The following is a 22179-nucleotide window of genomic DNA, read 5'->3' as shown; positions in this document are numbered from 1 at the left end:
AACTGTTTCTCAGGCGGCTAATCCTAGTCTTTATAACCCTCTACCTTCTTCCAGAAGGCAGAAGCTGAAAGGGTGTGCACTATCCTGCACTATCTCTGCAGCTTTCTTATGGCACCTGGAAGCATAGATTTGATCCAAGGTGGGAAGAGTGCACCAAATTATTCTCCATTTTTGTTTTGTTTTAATATGTATAGTAACTGTAGACAACGTATCATTTCTCTTCCCTCGTGGCCCCATTAATGTTCTGTTCTCCAGACACAGCAACCAGCCACAACAGGCACTTTTGGTCTAACATCAGCTTTGATCCAAGCACTGAAGATTCACGGAAATCAAAGAGCAGAGCAGAAACCGGTTGGGGAGGGACAAGTTCCACATGTTTTATGGCCCCATGTGCTTTATGGCCTTCTAGCTCGGCCATATGCAGAAGACCAGGGAAATTGCAGCCCAAGGCACAGCAATAAGAGACTAAAGCACTGAATATTTTAAAGGGATTATTTACTTGATGCAGCGTGAGAGCTCTGCTAGTACCCTGGAAATATGCATGGGAAAATGTGCACTTTAAATGCTTCTACGTTCTATGCAGTGCAACAACTTGAAACAATGCAGGGCATGAAAACCAGCATTTGAAACGCCCCCCGCCCCCTCCAAAAAGGGTTTAATCTGAATATATTCCCCTCCTTCATTTCTTTATTTGAGTATTTACAAATGGCAGTTTCATCAACATGCAACGGCCGTGTACAATGAAATCATTAAAGCCATAAAACACAGAACAAATTGTATATTTGATTTTACGATAATATAGAAGGGTGCTTTGCGACTCAGTGTTCTACCAATTAATTAAAAGAAAAATAAACAAATAGGAAAATGACCGAGACTTGAGTCACTGGTGCCACTACCCTACAAGCCTGAAAAGGTAAAGGTAAAGGGACCCCTGACCATTAGGTCCAGTCGCGGACGACTCTGGTGCGCTCATCTCGCTCTATAGGCCGAGGGAGCGGGCGTTTGTCCGCAGACACTTCTGAGTCATGTGGCCAGCATGACTAAGCCTCTTCTGGCGAACCAGAGCAGTGCACGGAAACACCGTTTACCTTCCCACCGGAGCAGTACCTATTTATCTACTTGCACTTTGACGTGCTTTTGAACTGCTAGGTGGGCAGGAGCTGGGACCGAACAATGGGAGCTCACAGGTGATCACAGTGATGTGGCCAATTTATTCTGTTTGGAACCCCCCCCCCTCTCTCTCTCTATATATATATATGCATAAATTGATCTAAGTGACATTTAAGCACACAATGTATAAAACAGATAATATACATAATTTGGAACTTTTTACACCACAAATTAAAAGTGACCATAAAAGATATGGGATTGTAGCCAACTAAGCGCTGAGAAGACCCACTGAAAACAATCAACAGTCAACAACAGTCAGTCCTTGCAATGAGTCCACTCTGAGTAGGACTATTATGGGCTACAACCCCGAGGAAGGTGCTCCATCATATTGCTATTTATATCACACCCGCTCTTAACTACCAGCCAGTGGAATGAGGACCCTAAAAAGAGGCTTGGCTACCACAGTGTTTTTTGGGTGCCAAAAGAAAAACCTCCTTTTTCTGCCAGGCTTTTAAACACCTCTTAGAACACTTTAATGATATTTAATACTGTCTAATTTTAGTCTGTTTCACCAGCTGGGTGAGTTTGAGCCTTCACAGTGGAGTTTTTAGAGTTGCATTTGGCTTAAGCTCTACTCAAAGGAGACCCATTGCAATCTTCTATGGACTGTAGCAGGCCTTAGTCGGATTCAACCATGGATTTTATAGGACTGTGATGATTGAGTTAATCATTCTACTTGTCCTTTCTGCAAAGGCAGCCAAGGTGGCAAACCATTTGTTGCTGTTGGTTAGTTTTATTCTGAACAGTTTGTATTTTGCTGTGTTTTTAAATTGTTTGCTTTTGCTTTTTATGTCATTGTATATCATCCAGAGGCTTGCTTACACATGAGGCAATTGATAAATATAATTATTAATGGCAATGATATAGATATGATCAAAAGAAACACCCAAAGGTAAATGGAAAAACCCAAATCCAAGAGAATACAAATCATGTTGAAGGGAAACTAGCATACAAGCAACAACAGATTTCAGAGCTATTTGTATCAATTCAGAATGAATTTTTTTCTGCTCAAACTGGCACTTTCCAAAGAGGAAAAAATTCATCTCTGGCAACACAACACTGCCCACATGGAAATGTAATTATTTGAAACTGAAAATGACCCAACTGGTTATCAAGACCACAGAGTTCTTTTATGGGGGGGGGATGCCTTCGTTTCTGAATTATAATGGGAAAAATGAAGAATTAAACATGGCATTTTATTAAGCTTGGAGTGTTTGGCAAAGTCTCATTCTATGAGGATGGTAAATTCCATGCCAGAGGATTCTAAATATTTCATGCAAGTTTTATTACATTTAAATCTGATATAAAAGGCTTTGTGTGGCTAATTTCCAACATTTTGAGCCTGATTGTTATGGGCATAATTAAAAGAAAGCATGCTTTTAACAGTAGTGCCATAACAGTATTACACGATTTGGCACTGGCAATTAATCTAGTATGCATTCAACATCCACATATATATCACAAACATTCAAAATCTTGCCAATTGGAAATTGATATACAAGTCCTTCTGGGGTTCAACAAATTTCACTATAAATACAGTCCCATGAGAGACAGTTAGCTATTTCAGCAGTTTTCACGTTAGCGATTTGGTAGATACGTCCTGGTTAGATTTGGGCAACAGTGCTTTGTCAGAAATTCCAGTGGTTTCTGTAATTCTCCAACAGGTACGTTGGACCAGATATTATGTTTATGTTTCATTTTTCTGCCTCTCTCATCAATTAACTGAGGATCACCTAGGAACATTCACCGTCAATTGATTCAGGATAAAGAAAATAAAACACTTCTGCGCACAAGGCATAATTAACTGCAATTAACTGTGAATTGCAGAATTTACTGCTGTAGGATATGGTGCTGTTCATTATCCTAGATGGCTTTGAAAGAGGATTATAGAAATTCATGGAGGATAGTTAGCAGCCACTAGAGGGGACATGATGGGGCGGTGGCGCTAATCTGATCTCTGGTGGGTTGTGTCATTGCTGCTTACCGGGAGATGTGGGGGGGGGGGGACGGGTGTAGCAGCAGTGAGGTTGAGGCTGCTCATCTGTCAATCACCTGACATCAAGTGAGCCAGCCTCAAAGGAAAGGGCTAGGAGAACATACTTAAATCCTTCCTCTTCAGTTCAGATTGAATTCAAATGTCCCTTTCTTGAATTCAAGTCGGGGATGCAAAGGAAGAATTGAGAGTGCACTTTTGACTAGTTTGACAATATGCAGGGTTTAGATTAAGAATGCCTAGAACTGGGATGGATAACCCAGTGCTCTCCAGATTTCGTTGAAGTGTATACAAGTCCTGTCATCCTTGAGCACTGGTCCAGCTGGCTGGGGCTGAAGGGCACTGGAATCCATCATCATCTGGGCAGGGGCACAGATTAGCCTAGAAACATAGAATTATACTCTAAACCAGGTACATTTTGAATCATTTGCTTCAACTCCTGTGGAAATGCCTTAGTAGGAGACTGGCAAACTAGCAATTGATATACTTCTGTGTGGCATCCAAGAACTTTACATTCCTAGCTTGGCCTTCAAAATGGAGTCTCACCGATCTGCAAGGCAAATTGTTTCTCTGTGTTTGCATGCTTCTGTAAAAAGATTTTGTGTGTGTGTGTAGTATATAAACTGCACACACACTTAAAAGGCAGTGATTGAGAGATGTGTTGTGAATGTCATCAACTTTCAGTGCACTTTTCAAACTTAGCGCTGAAGCATCTGGAGACAAATTCCTTGTTTGCTCCTTGTTTTGAAGAGTCAGTTTAGACCTTCAGAGTTTTCAGGGAGAATCTGAACAATAACAAAGGCATATGCAAATGTTCGCACATGTTGTGCCCCTGTGTGCCTCTCCCGGGTTTTCTTCTTATTCGCCTTTTCCCAGAATAAATAGCCTCAGTTTGTTGCACCTCTCCTTGTTCAGAATCTCTTCCCCATCCACTCCACTTATAATCCTTACTCCTCCACTCTCCAGCTCATGGGAATATCACCAGAAAACTTACATACAAGCCTACAAGTTCATATTTCCTCCAAGGATATGTGCCCGCAGGATTATTTCAAAAAGCAATCTTTGCAAATATCAAATCTCACTTCAAAATATGTCCTGAAAGCATTCTAAAGTCAAACCATGCTGGAAACTCCTGCTAAATCTCACACTGCAAGGTCCAGGTTCAAATCCCTGGTCCACAATGAAGCCCATAAGGGATCTCAGAGCAAATTTTTGTTCCCAGCTTATATTTTATTAGCTATGGAATTATCAACCATATCAGGGCTGAGCTGAAACAGGGAAGAGGGTGCACTTCACAAAAAACAATTATGCCATGTAAAAGGTCCTCCCCATTTTGATAATAATTTGCATGGGTTTTCAAAACGGTGTAAAAATGTAGCACCAGGGATAGGGAAACCAAGCCAGATGAGTGGGGTAGTAATAATAATAATAATAATAATAATAATAATAATAATAATAATAATATTTAGGTTCCACAAAGGCCACATTCCATTCTGGATAACCCTCCATGGTCAGCAGGGCCGGAGACAAATGGAGGCAGAGCAGCAAACCTGAATGTTATTTTTGTTGCTAGTTGCAAACACGTACATATGTTTTCCTCCATTATGGCCAATGAGAAGCATTATCAAAGTTCAAGGACATATTCCAGCCAGGCACAAGCACTCAAAGAGGATGCAAAGCAGAGCCAGAAATGGGTGTGGCCTGGGGAGATGTGTAGCTAGGGAGGAGGTATGGTATGGGGAGAGTGCCAAGGCTGAATGGAGAAGCCCAGAGACCCAGAAGTCTGACGTTCCCCATCCCTGAGTTATACTGTACAGAGGTACCTTGGTTCTCAAACTTAATCCATTCCAGAAGTCCGTTCCAAAACCAAAGCGTTCCAAAACCAAGGTGCACTTTCCCATAGAAAGTAATGCAAAATGGATTTTAAAAACAACCCCTAAAACAGCAATTTCACTATCTAACGAGACCACTGATCCATAAAATGAAAGCAATAAACAATGTACTGCAGTCACACAATCAATCAATCAGTAGCTGATCTGGGTTCTTCCACACAGTTACAAAAACAAAAAATGAGAGTCGCAAAGACAAAAATGCAAAATAAATAGCAAAAACAGACAGGCCTCAGTGTAACACTCAAAACAGAAGTGTGGCACTCAAATCGGAAGCATAACGCTCAAAACGGAGCACATTCAGCTTCCGAAAAGAGTTCGCAAACCGGAACACTTACTTCTGGGTTTGCAGTGTTTGGGTCCCAAATTGTTTGAGAACCAAGCTAGCACCGTATAGGGACAAGGGCAGAAACGGAGTGATTTGTCAACAGAAACACCTTGTAAGACAGTCCCCACCTCCAGATCTGATGTGGTTCATGTATTGTGCCAGTATCCATGCTTCTTCCTTGACTCACTGGCTGACAGAGCAAGCACTTTGGCCACAGACCAAGTTTTCATCTTGCACTAGATACAGCTTGTCAGACCTGACGGCTCTTACACTGGAGCATAAGCCTTAACAGCGAGTCTTTTTCCTGCTCGCACTTTGTCACTGGCTCTTCACTCTTAATCCTGACTCTGCAAAATGTACATCTGGCCTGATCCTGCAGGAATGAGCCTGAGAGATCTAACTTTCCTGTGCCCTTTTCCTCTCCCTCATTATATCTCCCCCTCCCCCGTCTGTGTTTTATGTGCTTTATTTTGAGCTGAACAACTGTTCATTCTTTAACTATATTATTTATACATATTCTTATAAATAAAATAATGCACCAAAGCTTTTAGCATGGTGGCACCAGTAATATGGAACACTGTTCCTACTGAAATCAGACAGGAACCTACAAATTCTGATATGCCGCCTGCTGAAAACATCTTTGGTGTTTTAGAGAATTAATTTGATTTGATGTGGGTCATTTGTATTTTATGATTTTATGGTGTTTTAATGATTTTATTATATAACAAATAGATAGATAGATAGATAGATAGATAGATAGATAGATAGATGATAGATAGATAGAGATATGATATGAACTGGTGCTTTCTAAATACTCTGATAGATAAATCACTATAAATAAATAAATAAATATTATAATTTGAGTTGTAAATGCATGCAGCGTTTCCTTACGTAGTGATAAGCCAACTGCAGCATGACAGCAATCTTAAAATCCTATTATATAGTCCAAAAAATGCAGATAAACTTGAATGGCTAATCAAAAATAAGCAGTGGATAAGGCCTGCTAAAAGGGCAAAGAAATGGGTCTTCAAGAGATGCCTAAAAGTCAAAAGTGAGAATGTCTACTGAATCTCTGCTGGAAGAGGGTTCCACAGGGTGGGGCCAGAGACAAAAAAATGCTCAACTTCTAACTGAAGGGATTTGGGCCTCGGAAACATGAGACAACTCATGATGCTTAATCTGGGATACAAGGAGTTAGGCTGCCCTGAAGGTATTCTGCATGGGCGGCCAGTGAAGACAATGCTGTCATATTCTGCTTTCTGTCTGCTCCCATCAGCAGTCTAGCCCCTGCATCCTGAAACAGCTGGCACTTTTGGACCAGGCTCAAAGGCAGGGCCAAATAAAGTGTATTGCAGCAACTGGTCTCGAGGTTAGCACTGCGTGGTCTACATTGGCCAACTGCCTCGAGAATGCTGATAGCCAAATGGTGGAAGGGAGATAAAATACCAACTAAAATGGAATGGCAAGGTGAAATTATTTGACCATGTACAATTGACGGGAAAAATTAGGAACCAGACAAACCAAAAGTTTAACAAAGAATGGGATATATACATATTATATTTAAAAGAACACTGTTCCCATACAAAATCTTTGACACGCTTTGATTAACTTCTGCAATGCCATATGCTACAAAGATTATAGATAATGATGAGTTAAATGTGCAGTTAACAAAGAAACGAAGGACCCATGCTGAGGAAAGCCTTCTGGGAAATGATATATAATGAGCTAAAGAAAATGTTTTAAAACACTTTTGTTAAAAAACCAGAAGCTTTTTTTATTGGGGATAGTGGGTAGAGAGATACCGAGACAAGATAAAAAATTGTTCTTATATGCAGCAACTGCAGCAAGAATTTTGTTAGCCCAAAGATTGAAACAACAGGGGTTACCAACAGAAGAAGAGTGGCAGAGGAAGCTGTTGGACTTTGCAGAACTGGCGAAACTGACGGGAAAAATCCAGAACCAGCGAGACCAAGCATTCCAAAAGGACTGGAACAAATTTATATTATATTTGAAAGACAACTGTAAGCAATTAACATCATTAGCAGGGTTATCTGAAGATTTGTAAGGTGAAATTGCTACCTATTTGGGTTGAGTAATATAATATTTTAGGTAATGATATAACAAGGATAGGAAACGAAGCAAAATGTAAAAATGCAAAGTTTAATTTTGTAAACCATTAGATGGGAGGAAGTCGTTAGGCTCAGTTGAGCCAAAGAGATAAAATAAGAGGATATGGTGTTACGTAATGTGAATATATGTAGAACCAATAAAAAGTTAATAAAATAATAATAATAATAATAATAATAATAATAATAATAATAATAATACTACATTGGCCAACTGGTGATTATCTGGATATGGCTGAAGCTGGCATATGAGACAAAGCTGGTACAAAGCACTGCTATTAAAACAGGGTAGGCTAGTAACTGCTCTTTGACCTTGTATTGCAGCCATTCTAAAAGCCATTTCTGTTAATTGTATCCCGGGATGTATTGTCTTTTGATGAATTCGTCTTCTTTGCTCTGTGCCTGTTCATTAATTGCAGCACACAATGCTAGCCGTATTACCAATCTCTAGGCTCTTGCAGGATAAATCCTCTCCTGCTTGATTTATATTTGGTTCCCTATCTCTTTAAGCAGGACTTAATCCATCAAAGGTGTTTTTGTATTTATATATTTTACCTTTCATCAGAGGTTTTCCAAAAATAAACTCGTGACAGACTATGTGGAAAATCTTTTGAAACATATTCAATTATGCCCACACATTCTTATTTTGTATGGCACTGTACTGTTATTTTTTTCTTCTTCCTTTGCAAAGCACACTTTCATTACAACAATTCTGGCTGTTAAGAGAAGCATGATTTAACCTTTCAGAATGCATGCTGATTTATCCCTCTCTTAAGATAATCAACGCCATTTTGAATAGGGATTTTGCCATTGTCATTCCACCTTGCACAGAATTAAGTCTCTCAGCTACATGTGTCTTTGGATTGCATTGGGGCCTATTGAATAACTACATTCACTAACACAATGGTCTTCCACAATGAGGCATTAAATGACGTAGGAAGTTGCTAGGCTGGGTGATTTTTTAGGTTGGAATTCTTCAAATTAATAAATCACATATGAAAAGAAAAGATAAGCAGAGCCAGCCTTAGCACTAGGCCAACTGAGGCACTTGCCTCCGGCAGTGGGATCCTGCTGGGATCCTAAGGTGGCAGATCCCACTAATTTGCCTGTCTACTGCCACTGCCAATACTGTAGAAGTGAGGAGAAGCGGGAACACGAGTGTTACAGAGATCTCTCGCAAGAGCTTGCAGAGCCCTGTGTGATCTCTCTGCTGCAGCTTCTCTTCATTTCCCTCAACAGTTCCTCATCAGGCTTGGTTTCCAGACCCTTGATCATCTTGGTTGCCCTCCTCTGCACACATTCCAGCTTGTCAACATCCTTCTTAAATTGTGGGGCCTGAAATGGACACAGTATTCCAGGTGTGGTCTGACCAAGGCAGAATAGAATGGGACTATTACTTCCCTTGACCTGGACACTAGACTTCTGTTGATGAAGCCTAAAACAGCACTAGCCTTTCTTTCTTTTTCTTTTGCAGCTGCATCTCAAAAAATATTCCACTTGCTTGTCAGCGTATGTTCAATGTGTTGCAAAACTGATGTGGTGGGCACTGACGATTTGCACAGATGATTTTTTGACAACCTTTCCATCCCTTTTGATTGTGCCACATCCGATCAGTTGAGATCTTGGAGCCCAGCTATCCATTAGCCTGATCATATTTGTAGCCTGACTCAACTGGATCAGAATCCTTAAGACTGCATCTCACAGGCAGCCCCAACAAGAAAGGAAAGTTTAAGGGGTTTGAATCATTCCTTGCACTTTCCCTCTCAGCTGAATTATACAGGAAGTTGAAGACGTTGCCTGGTTCACCCCAACCTTCATTGCTATCTCTTATGAGGCTAATTTTCCCCAGTTTTCCCTTCCTCTTCCGCTACAGCAGTAGCATAAAGATATTGGGCCTTAGTTTCACGAGCCTCTCTGAATGTTGGTTAGAGAAGCACATTTAGGATTTGTAAAGTCCAAGATATATCAACTCTGTTTTACAGCTATAGAAATTATAACAGTGATGCTACACGTTGCTGTATGTTAAATAGAAGTGGCTGACTTTTGGGGAAGGGGGAACACAGTAGCAAATTAGCTGCTTTATTGCCCAGCAGACCATGACAAAAATTGACAGGCGGAACCATTCACTATTAATATGAGTGACATACATCTGAATAAATGGAAATTTAAGAGCACAAAGCCAGGTCCACCTAACATGTAGCCTGCAATTCAAATCATTTAAGCTGGGGTTGAAAGAAAACTGGCATTGTGTATAATTACAGGAGGGGAAATTCAAGAGATGTCAGAATATCTTAAGAGTTCTATTCTGTCTCATTAAGAGGATGCAATTTAGTCTCACTGAAATGCACAAATATTTGAGTTTATGCATCTTTGCGGTTTCATGGCTGGCATAAAGCGGTAATCAAGTGCCGTGCATTATTTTTTTAAAGGGGGACTGTAATGAGACAAGAGCACTTTAAGGAAGTTTTATCTGCAGCGTGTGAACAGTCACTAATGTTGATGCCAGAGACACTGAGGAACAGGGATGGGATCAGCTGAGGCTATAGACAGTCCAAGAACACATGCAGTGGCTTCCATTATGTTATTGGGCAGGGATCAGAGAGGGAGAAATCCCAAATATTCCATTAAACACAGAAAGGATATAAACACATTATGGGGAGGGAGGGAACCCACAAATTTTGAAGATGAAAAGAAAATGCACTTTTCAAGAGGCATGTTTTAACTGTCTTGATTCTATTTACCTCTGCTTTCTTCCTCCGACTACACATCTCCCCAATCTAGTGATGTTTTCCTAATCTTAAAAACAAAAAAGCCTCCTAAATAGTATTCAGTTACACATTTGCATCCTTTTCATCTTACAGTTCCATTCCTATGCAACCCCTTTTCAGCCTAGCAGTCACGCAACCCTTTCTTTTTCTTCATCAGAGGGGGTGAGGTCTTGAGGGGAGGAGCTATAGCATGGCCCTCCCCTGCCCCATAAAGGGAACCCCAGAGGTGCTTCAGACATTTCAAGCAAGCAGAGAGGTGAAAAGAGAGACACCCTTTTGGCTCCCCCCTCCCTTATTATTCAGAAGGAAGTAACCATATTGCTTGTTTGCACTGAGTTGATCTCATGTTATGTAGTTATGTTACTTTAACTGCCCTGTGGCCTTTTGACAATTGGTGATATATAAATTTTAATCTTTTTTGAGATTTTGGCTGATACGGTCAGGAATGGCTTTCCTGGTAAGCAGCAGCTACAGCAATAGCCTCTCAGCTGCAAAGTCATTGTCATTTACAAGGAGGGAAAAGAACAAGGCAGTGGGGAGGCTGCAGGGGGTGGAGATGCACTAGCAGAGTCAATCCATTGCTACTACTAGTGTTCTTGTGAAGCCCCAACTTTGCTCCTCCTGTTAACTGACATCACCACTGCTGCCAGGAGCATATTCCTGTGGCCCTACCTTGCTGGTGCAATCTTGAGCATAAGTCAATCATGCTTCCCATTTCTCCACTTGTCTGGAACGTCTTGAGTACCCCTGGATTTTCCTTGATATGTCTCTCTTGACTAGGGAAATCAATCTTTGCGAATTCAGATAAGAACTCTCCTGGTGCTATTTCAATCCCTGGTTGATTATTTTTGTTAGGAAAGGGATGGAGGGACTGCAGCTCCATTGAGTCTCCTTGACATCTCTGTGGCATTCAGCATCACTGACCGTGGCACTGAGTGGCACTGAGGGTAAGAATGGGAGTCATTGCCATGCCCTGGTTCTGCTTCTACCTCCGAGGTTGTTTCCAGAGGGTAGCAATGGGGGACTTTTGCTCAAAACTGTGGGAACTGATGTGTGGTGTGCTGCAGGATCATTCTTGTTCCCTATGCTCTTCAACAACTATATGAAATTGTGAGGAGAGGTCATCAGGGTTTGGCGCGAGGGTCTGCATGCTGATGACACCTACTGTATTTTTCGTCCCATAGAACGCACCAGCCCATAGGATGCACCTAGGGGGGTTTTTTTTGGGGGGGATAAAGGATTCCCCCCTTTATTCCCCCCCTAAAAAAAAACAGGTCGGGGAATCCAAACCAGGTCGGGAAACAGCAGGATGTCGGCGCTCTGCCTCCCCGCTGTCCCCCGAGCTTGTGGCCAAGCTTCAGCGAAAGCCTGCATTGGCCCCATAGGACACACAGATTTCCCCTTCATTTTTGGAGGGGAAAAAGTGCGTCCTATAGGGCGAAAAATACGGTAGGTCTGCCTCTCTGTTCCATTCGAATCAGGAGAGGCAGTTAAGGAGTTGTTTTTGTATATATTGGAAGCCCCCCAGAGGGGCTGGGGCAACCCAGTCAGTGTCGGGAAATTCAAGCCCTTCTCAGGAGAAGCTGGCAGCAGTCCCAGGCACCCGGCTTGATTCCCTGTTGACCTCCCTGGCTGCATTCCCCAGCAAGTGCAGGCAAGGTCTCGATCGGCGATTCTTCTCAAATGTGAGAAGAACACACCCCTCTTTCCTGCCCGCCCCCAGGCAGGGGAAAGAGATAGACAGAAACGTATTTACATGCCTTTATTTCTGTCTTTGCAGCGTTACAAAAAACATGACTGCTTTCTCCAAACTCCAGCAGTGTTGTGACAAACACTTCCTGTACTTCCTGTACATCTCATATTACACTCTGAGGTAATTCCGGTGCTTCGCACTGTGAAATGACTGTCCCTCTGTTTCCCACAGCAGTCCCAACATTCCCATCATGTTTACTTTTCAAACTAGGACTTTGCAGCAGCATTGCTTCATTATCGTAAGAGTCAGATGGGTGGGTACAAATAATAAAATGACGGTGGTGAGTAAGCCAGACTCAGGCTACTGGAAATTCTGACAATACCAGGATGGCAGGGATCACAGAACTGTTTGGCTTCTTGCCCGTTCTGTTATCTTCAGTGATCTCTCCTTTAGCTGCTAAGTGTCCCTAGGTGGGGTGGGGTGGAGGGGAGGAGCAGGGAAAATTAGTTGCTAAAGGAGACCTGGGATAAGCCGAGATGAACACTGGGCAGGGAAAGGGGACCATCGGCCCCAGTTTACTGGCTGTCAATCTCCTCTTGTGAAATGACAGCCTGTTTACTTGTGGCGGCTTTTGGTGTGATCAATGTACCGGTAGCATATAGCCCAGCTCTCATTTCAGGGTTTTAGTTAAATCTGGAGTTCTTTGAACTCAGGCTATCCTGCCCTGCGGTAGGAATTTATTTTCCTCCATATATATCCTTAGCATGGATGCCTCCACAAATGAGAAGGAGAAGAAAATACACCCTAGCCTAACCCCAGAAAAACAGCTGGGGAAAAATAGCACTTTGCAAGGCTGTGTGGATTTTTCCAGCTCAACATCCAGATGCTTTCCTTGAAGAGATCTGCGAAAGTGTAAATAATAATTATGAGAGAGGGCTGTGCCCAGTTTCCCCTTTTCTATTATCATTCAAATTTGTTCCCCTCTAGATCTTCCAAAGCTCCTCATTTGAAAATGAATAAATGTTCAATTAAAGAAAAAGTGGGGAAGCAAATGGAGTACAAAATGGTCTCACCCACATGCGGGTCAAATACAATAGGATGTTTAAGCATCTAGAGCAGAATCTGGCCTTGTGCAACAGCAACAACTTATTTATTTGCATTCTCCCAGCATCAAGAGTCATTAGTTTACCATTAATATATATATGGCAAAGTGAATATTAGCGATAAGAATGCACAAATTACGGAAATGTGATTTGATTTATGGTAAATTTCCTTCATAGAAAGCTAGAGTTATATCAGAGTTATTTAACTACAGACATGTCTTACTACGTATTAAAGCTGGGAAGTTGACAGGGATAGCTTGCTTGCCGAGGAGCAACTGGGGTGGAGAAGACAGCTGGCCCTACCATTAGGCAGAGTAATATACCTTCCTGGTTTTCCAGCCCCTTGCAGCCAGCCTTCCAATCAGCCATGCTGGATGACCGTCTTACCTCTCAGGGTCCTTCAATGGTGTGGTCTCAAGGATGTGGTATGGAGACAGATGTACCAACCTTGCTGAAACTAAGCAGCTCTGGGATCCGGTCAGTGCCTGGATGGGGCACTGCCTGGGAACCCCATGCACTCTGCTGCGAAGGCTCTTGCTGGCTACCAGCCACAATGGCTAAGCTCTGCCTCCATGGTTGGAGGCGGCAATGCTTCTGAATACCAGTTGCTGGAAACTACAGGAGGGGATAGTAATCCTGTGCTCAAATCTTGCCCACAGGTTCTCCTCAAGGACCTGGTTGGCCACTGTGAGAAAAGGATGTGGGAAATGATGGGTCATTGGCCTGAATTAGCAGGCTCTTCCTATGTTCTTAGGAGTCCCATAATGGAAGACTGTAGCAAATGAGTAGTCAATTGCTCATAATGCTCAGTAATGGAGTACAGAGACCAGGGAGGGGAGGCTGACAAATAAAGGAAAGGAAACACACAGAGTGAATAAGGAGTGGGTACTTGTGAGACAGTGGTGCAGTGAGAGAGACCTGGGATCATCCTCACGGACAGCGGATGAGGAAGTGAATTTGCTTCCAGACTGTTGAGTGCTCCTCCAGAGGATGACAATTAACAATGAAATCCAGCATAGGAGCTCCCACCTAACAGAGTGCACCTGTAACCATTTTTGCCTCCTAATATGCTGTTCATGAGAGCTAGGCAAGAGAAGAAAGTAATTATGGAACAAATAGAGAGGTTACAAATTGCGAAAGGCTCAGACACAGCTGTAGTGTTGCAAAGAGAGAAAGGAGAGCAGGGGATAATAATAATAATAATAATAATAATAATAATAATAATAATAATAATTTTATTATTTATACCCTAGATGGGTTTCCCCAGCCACTCTGAGCAGCTCCCAACAAAATATAAAAACATCATCAAAAGTCAAATGTTTAAAACTTCTCAATACAGGAAGTGTTGAAATAGATATAGGTATGGATTTAGATGATACAGATATAGACGATATATAGATACAAATATAAATATATACTTAGACTCACTTCAGAGCATAAGAATCTGCCTTCCAGTGGGTCAACCCATTGCTCCATCAAGCTCAGTATTGGCTACACTGACTGATAGCAGGTGTCCAGCATTGTAGAATGGCCTGTCCTACATGGAGATGCAAGGGATTGACTCTGGGACCTTCTACATTCACTGTGCTACTTGCTCTCCTCTGTACTGGGAATGAGATAATTCCCCTCTTTATGGTTCCTCTGCTTTGCGTTCCCCTGCTCCCAAATTCCAGTTTAAACAGGAGAACTGCTAAAATCATTCCCAGAATCTAGAGTATGCAGATTTGGCCAAAATTCTAGGAAGCTTCCACTCCTTTGGCCTCTTCCCTCGTCCCACCTACACTACAAAACAACGAGAACATCACTGATAACAACCATGTATGTGGCTCCATCAGGATTCATTCCGTGCACACTCGCTTCCGCACGCAGGGAAAATTATCATGCCAAAGGGATCTTGATGCAATTGTATGAAAATAACTTCTCAAACTATACTGGAAAGAGCCCTCTTGTGTCGTCTTGCAAATGAACAATGTAATACAGCGTGCACTTTTTGGGGGGAAAACCAGGCATCTGCAATTAGGCACTCTATGTCAGCACAGCACAGCAATTAGATCTTTTAAACTTTTTCCTTTTTCTTTTTGCATAAAAACCCTGAAAGGGGGCTTGGCCAAATACACATTTACTACAGGGCTGTTAGTACTTTATTATAATTCACGCTTTATTAAAGAGCACATTAAATATGCCATGGAACCATTTAATGTGTCTGCTGCAGATTTGGTTTATTGTGTTTTTATCATTGTGAATTAGTTTTATGAAAAGCAAATAGGCAAAATTTTGCATAATGCTGGACCTGAAATTTTAGCAATTATAGATGTCTTTTTTTTTTTACTGAACACTGAGCATGCCAGAATACAAAATGATTTTTTAAATTTTTTTAAGCAAACACTCACCTTTTATTAATGAAGGGTCTAATGGAAATGGAGAGAATACTTAGCTGGTGATCCCCAAATGGATTTGCATTGGAGAATTTTAGATCCACACCTGCTGCACATTTCATCAGTTTGTGTGGTGTTTTTTTAAATAAACAAACAAACAAACAAACAAACAAACAAACAAACAAACAAACCAGTCCACACCTCTAGGTGGTTTCATTGTCTGGGCTAACTGGCTATTAACAGGCAATTAAAAGGCCCTAATCCACAGCTTTATGAACATCCTGGTGCATATGCAGATCTTCTGCAAAAGCAAGATTCCTTGCTCCCTGCAATGGAAAAGGAGATTCCATGCTCACACCTCTGTGGGCTTATGGGACTGCCTCCTTCCCCTGACATGAATGAGAGGGATATTGATACAGCTGGACAATATGAAGCCCTCCTGATGCTATTGGACTACAACACCCATCAATACCAGCCAGCATGGTCAATGTTCAGGGGCAGGGCCAGATTTAGTTTTGATGAGGCCCTAAGCTGGGGCCCTTTATATGTCCAACTGTTCTTTGTCAACAACAAATTGTCACTTTTTGTGTGTTGAATATATGCTATATGGTAATTTAAGGACTTAATAGGCATCTAAAGCCATTTGCACATAACAAAATATGTATTTTATCAAAGTAATTGTTACAACTAGTCCATACAGAAAGTAGGCACCCTATATATAGAAATGAGCAAACCTGTGATATTTTAGGGAGCAGACTAGCAGGCTTACTTACATCATAGAAGCCTACACAACACAAAACGCTGTTGCTGTAGATAGGTTTTATTTTATTTGTTTTTTATCTTATATTTTGGAAATGTACACCTAGTTGTTTTTTTCCTTTAATTTTTTTGGGGGCCCCAAGAGAGTGGGGCCCTACGATATAGCTTGTTTAGCTTATACGTAAATCTGGCACTGGTCAGGAGTGATGGGAGTTGTAGTCCACAACCCCGGAAAGGCACTCTGTTGGATAGTTCTCTGCTCCCCATAGTTGCACCAGCCAATTAAAGAGGTGCAATCAGGATATCTTACAGCAGTGGTTTTCAACTATATATATAAAACACCGCTTTCCTCAGAGAACCAGGGGAGCCAGAGTTTGTTAAGGGTACTTGGTACTGTTGCTCTGTGGGAGATAAACTACAGTTTCCTGGGTATTTTTTTTTTGGGGGGGGGACATACAGTGGTGGAGAGCAGGCAGGGGCATGGCTGACGTGCGTCCCGGGGGTGTGGTGCGCCGCTCCACAAGGGCATGGCACACGTCCTGGGGGTGTGCCATGCCACCCGCAGGAGCGTGGCGCACATCCTGGGGGCATGACACGCCGCCTGCGGGGGCGTGGTGCCCAGCATGGGGGGCAGCCGCGATGGCACCCCACCGGGATCGTTGTGCCGGGGGTGGTGCACTCCTCCACCAGTAGGGACATATGCTCTAAATGTAGGAGGTGCATGAAACACTAGTTTCCTGAGAGCAGCAACTCACAACTCAACTAAGAATCCATTAAATATTGACTTCACACGTGCTGCTCTGAAAGAAACAGGTGGCATTAACCTTTCCCAAACCATTTCCATAACAAGATACCAAACCCATGGAGAACATAGCACACAGGATCAGTACCAGACTTCTGGGGGCTTATTGATGCTGCTGGGGCCCAGTCCCACAATACACAATCCTACCCCATACAATTCTTTTTTTCTGCTGCTGCCGCCACAGCAATGACAGAAATGCCACTCACTGTCCTCGCTACAGGTTCCCCAGAGAAACATCTTCGAGGTGAGGAGGCAGGGGGTGAAGCTTTTTAATATGATTTAAGATGGAGTTCCATCAACGGTGACTGTTCACCAGCTTAATTTACCCCAAATGTATTGTCCTAGCCTATAAGCTCTACGATTTTATAAACTTCATAAATCTAAATGCCCATAAGGCACTGCATTCTGCGTAAATTAAGGTGATGGGTGCTGAGCTTGGCTCCTCTTCAAAAGCAACAGCAGAAGCACCTACCCACTGCCCAAATGGCCATCTGGGGCCTGGTGAGGAAACTTTGCACAGCCAGGTTTGGCTGGTAATGGGCCTTTCTGAGACCCTGGGGTCATGGCGAGTGCCCAACTTGGTTGAACACTGGGACCAGGCCCGATTGCCCATGGTTCAGACCTATCAAACATGCTTCAACATGTAGTGGCGGTGACTGGGTTGGAAGCAGCACTATGCAAGGTTTGCCACAAGTCACAGAACCGATTGTTGATTGTCCTTAAATGGAAAGAAAAAGAAAAGAGCCATTTGCTGTCCGCACTCACCTGTTTCGGAAAGCAGCTTTGTCGCTTCTAGCACCTTCTCCGTGTAAACTCCAGCTTCGTAGTTTTCCATCTCGGCGTTAATGATATGGATGACCCTGGCTGCACGGCCTCGGATTGCCCCTGCGGTCCTGTCCAGCGTGTCAACATCTCCCTCTTGCAGTGCAATCACACATTTGTTGACGTCCTCCAGAATGTGGTTTTCTGCACGCACACAGATACACAAGACAGAAGGTTTGCTGCGTGGCTGCTTTCAAAGAACAGTTTGATCTGTCTGTGCAGCAAGGCTGAGAGATGGATCACAAACAAAATCCTAATTTGTGGAAGCATCTAGGATGGAATGAGATGACTGAGACGGGCCCAGTGCCACCCAGTGAATCCTTGGGTGAACAAGGTTAAAGTCCAGGTAGCCTAAAACTCAATATTTTGCTAAGAAGCTCGGAGTTGGGCTAGCAGAGCCAAAATTAAAATAAAAGAACGGCATATGACAGACTTCTGTCATATGAGACAAATGTGGATCTCTCCACAAGGCAGATGCCTCAATCCACTGGTTCATAGCTAGTGTAAAGGAAATCTGCTAGGAGTCACACTAGCAGTGCTGGTCACCATGACTCCCTACCTAAGCACTGGCCTAAACTTCATTATTATAATCAGCACTGTTCATACCAGGAGAGATAAACGGGAGGAAGAAAAAACCCCCCTGCAAATCCTCCTTAAAGAAAACCAAATCCTGTTCTCAGGGGAAATTATGCATTTCAATTTACTTATTTTGCATAAGCTTGTTCAGTTCGAATACTCAACTGGATATTTGAGCTTTCATAAAATTTCAGGGTGTTTTTCCCTCTCCATTGTTGGCAAAGAATGGCAAACTTGTAGGACAGAAATAAGAATATTAACAACAGCAACAATAATAATGTTGCCAGATCCCTGCCCCCAAAGAGCATACAATATAAATGTCAGCAGTAACCAAGACAATAGAGGAAAGGAAGCTTCAACAGAGAGGAGGGAGAGGTAGTTTTCATTCATTCATTCATTCATTCATTCCACACCTTTTTCATTCACAGGCTGAACAATGAGAGTCAAGGTAGTGTCATGCATGTAGGAGTCATTTCGGCTGAGTGTTGAAACTAAGCAGGCTGGCCAACAGCATGCCTTATTTACTTGACACATTTTATCCCACTCTTAAGATTTATTTGCCTAGGACAACATATGAGTTCCGCAAAACCCCAGTAGATAGTGCTGGTTTTGACCTTTAAAGCTTTAAACTGTTCAGGACCGCAATGCTTCAAGGACCACCTCTTTGCACAGGAACCTACCCAGACCCTGAGATCATCTTCTGAGGCCCTCCTTTGTGTGTCTCCTCCTTGAGAGGTCCAGAGGCTGGCAATACAAGAACAGGGCCTTATCTGCAGTGGCTCCCCATCTGTGGAATGCTCTCCCCAAGGAAGTTCGCCTGGTGCCTTCATTATACACCTTTAGGTGCCAGGCAAAAACATTCCTTTTTAACCAGGCCATTGGTTGACCTGATTGACATCCTATACCCTTTTAAAATGTGGTTCTGTTTTGGGGGGTGCTATTGGGTTATTGTTCTTATTTTGATTTTATATATTGTGATTTTTTTTCTGTAAACCACCCTGAGACCTCTAGGTATAGGGCAGTATATAAAAACAAACAAACAAACAATAGCTGTCGGCGGCTAGATTCCAGTTGTGGGTGGACTACCACAAACCCTCAGACTAACACCCTATATTCTTTTAAATGTGTTTGCAGGAGGGGGCGCGGGGAGGTGGGGGTTATTGCTCTGTTCTTGTTCTTGTTTTTATTATGCATTTGGTGTTTTTATCTTGTATCTTTACGGACCTGAGATCTGCAGATAAAGGGTGGTATATAAATTTAATAAAAAAATATAAATAAAGATGCAGACACAAAGCTATTTCCCATTGAAACAAAGTTATGTATGTGTATGTATGTGTACACACACACACACACACACTTTTTAACTCCACTCAAGTTTCCCCCCATAGACTTTGTAAAAAAAGACATGGAAAAAACTAACTGGGGGTGGGGAGCTCTCCACCATCCTTTCTCTGCATCTGGCCTAATTGTGAAAAAGGCAAGCAAAACCAAAACTTTGTAATTCTAGTGGAAGAATGCAAATGAAGTAGATGCACAGCTATGCTGCAAGCCCTGTTTTACAGCTATTTGAAACCTCAATTGACAAAATGCATCTGCATCCTGGAGATTGCAGGCATGCAGTTGCAAAGTACATGGAATACTTTTTAAGTATTTTCAAGGAACAAAACCTGCTAAGACATTTCCTCCTTTCCTTTGATCTTCTTGCAGCACATCTCCCAGAGGAAGAAGTGGCAATTGTTCATTTTGCATAACCACAAAGCTCTTTCCTCTATAAACCAAACGTTGCTGAACAGCTGATGGAAGCTCCTCTAGCCCCCACAGCCTCTGACTTAGGCAACCACAAGGACAGAGAGGCAAGAAACCAAACAGGGCACAGAAGTTGAGGTGCTTGACTATTTGCAGATGGTACCCTTCCACTATAAACCACTGGGAAGCTTAGAAGTTTCTCATTTACGTTTTAGCAGAGTGCACCCAAAATTCCATAGGAGATGAACTGGCTAGATAATGCAGTAACTGGCATAGTTCCTATCAACAAAGAGTGCTTCAGACTGCCAAATGGCAGCTATATACTTGGAACCACTGGAGTAAAAAACAAGGTTCAAGGAGAACAGATGGGCCCAGAGAAGGTGAGTCTCTGTCCCTGACCTTGCTGATTTTGGGAGGCGTGTGCCAACAGCTGAAGCAATTCCACAATGCCTGCTTGGTCCACAGTTGTCATTTGTGCACAAAATTTACCATTTGTCTTACAGCGTTAGTTGCTGGGCAACTTCCTCTGCAAACCATTCTGCTAGTTTTCAATGTGACTCTTGTGGTTTCCATAGCAATGCACAGCCAAAAGAGTTATGGGGGGAAATTAGAAATGTTTAAGGCGAGGTTTGAACATGTGGCTGCTGGAGCTCATTGCAACATTGACAGGCTCCCTCTCTCTTGGTCTGAATAAAGATTAGGGATGGCAAAAAGAGTAATAATAATAATAATAAATTTTAAATAATAATAATAAATTTTCTTTATACCCCACCCTCCCCGGCCAAGACCGGGCTCAGGGTGGCTAATGTCAGGTATAAAAACAATCGATTAAAATACAACTTAAAAATGGGATTAAAATACAACTTAAAATGCAGCCTCATTTCGGTGGAAGCCCAGATCAAAAACTGGGGGGAGAAAACGTCAAATCTTCACCAAGGCCAGCTATCCAGACTGATCCTATGTGGGCCAGAAAAGCCAGGGAAGTCCGTCACAGAAGGAAAAGGAAAGAGGGGGAGGGGATCAGGCTGATTCCGAGCCAAAGGGCAGGCGGAGCAACTCTGTCTTACAGGCCCTGCAGAAAGAAATCAGATCCCACAGGGCCCTGGTCTCATGAGACAGAGTGTTCCACCAGGCTGGAGCCTGTGTTGAAAAGGCCCTGGCTCTGGTTGAGGCTAATCTGACTTCCTTAAGGCCTGGGACCTCTTGAGTGTTGCTATTTATGGACCTTAAGGTCCTCCGTGGGGCATACGAGGGGAGGCGGTCCCATAGGTACAAGTACTTATCCCGTGTAATTTTATGTGTTGCTGTTCGTGCGCTGGTTACTTCAAGGCTGGATTACCGCAATGCGCTCTACGTGGGGCATCCCTCATTCTGGATATGGAAGCTGCACTTAGTGCAGAATGCTGTGGCATGACTACTGCCAGGAGTGAGGCGTTGTCAGCATCTAACTCAGGTGCTCCCAAACTTGGCCCTCCAGATGTTTGGGGACTACAACTCCCATCATCCCTAGCTAACAGGACCAGTGGTCAGGGATGATGGGAATTAACTCCTGTACTCAGAGATCTGCACGGGTTGCTGATTTGCTACCAGGCCAGGTTCAAGGTGTAACTATTAGTTTATCAAGTCCATAACAACTTGGGACCAGTTTACCTACAAAACTGCCTTACTCCACATGTGCGCACTTGACCACTTCGACCGGCACAATTGGCACAATACCCACAACACACCTGTATGAACTTGATTGTTTATTGCAGCAGTGGCTACACTTTGGAACTCCTTGCTTATTGAGATCAAGCAGGCACTTTCACTGTACTCTTTTTGCCAACTGCTAAAAACCATTCCTGTTCAGACAAGCCTACCCAGATGCTTAGAAAGTTGAGGTGCTCTTAATCTGTTTTGGTATTTTAGCTTTTGCAAATTTTAAAGTATTGTTGTGCATTTTTCTGGTTCTTGTTTTATCTTTTTGTAAACAACCACTTTGATGCTTTTGACAATCAAGTGGAGTATAAAACTTATGAAAATAATAATA

The 22179-nt window shown here is 42.6% G+C and overlaps 1 protein-coding gene across 3 annotated transcripts in view; it reads right to left on the bottom strand.

Annotated features, from left to right (window-relative positions):
• CTNNA2 (catenin alpha 2) overlaps positions 1–22179 on the bottom strand; it is a 399473-nt gene that overhangs the window by 59677 nt on the left and 317617 nt on the right. For all 3 annotated transcript variants that reach the window (XM_081924921.1, XM_081924922.1, XM_081924923.1), the window contains one exon: positions 17772–17972. In XM_081924921.1, the coding sequence (XP_081781047.1) occupies positions 17772–17972 (201 nt within the window). The remainder of the gene's footprint in view (positions 1–17771; positions 17973–22179) is intronic.

The sequence above is a fragment of the Podarcis melisellensis genome, assembly GCF_964234715.1.
Source record: "Podarcis melisellensis genome assembly, chromosome: 9".
In the NCBI taxonomy this organism is placed as follows: Eukaryota; Metazoa; Chordata; class Lepidosauria; order Squamata; family Lacertidae; genus Podarcis; species Podarcis melisellensis.
The sequence above is the reverse complement of the archived record's forward strand: the minus strand, read 5'-3'. Positions and strand labels throughout refer to the sequence as shown.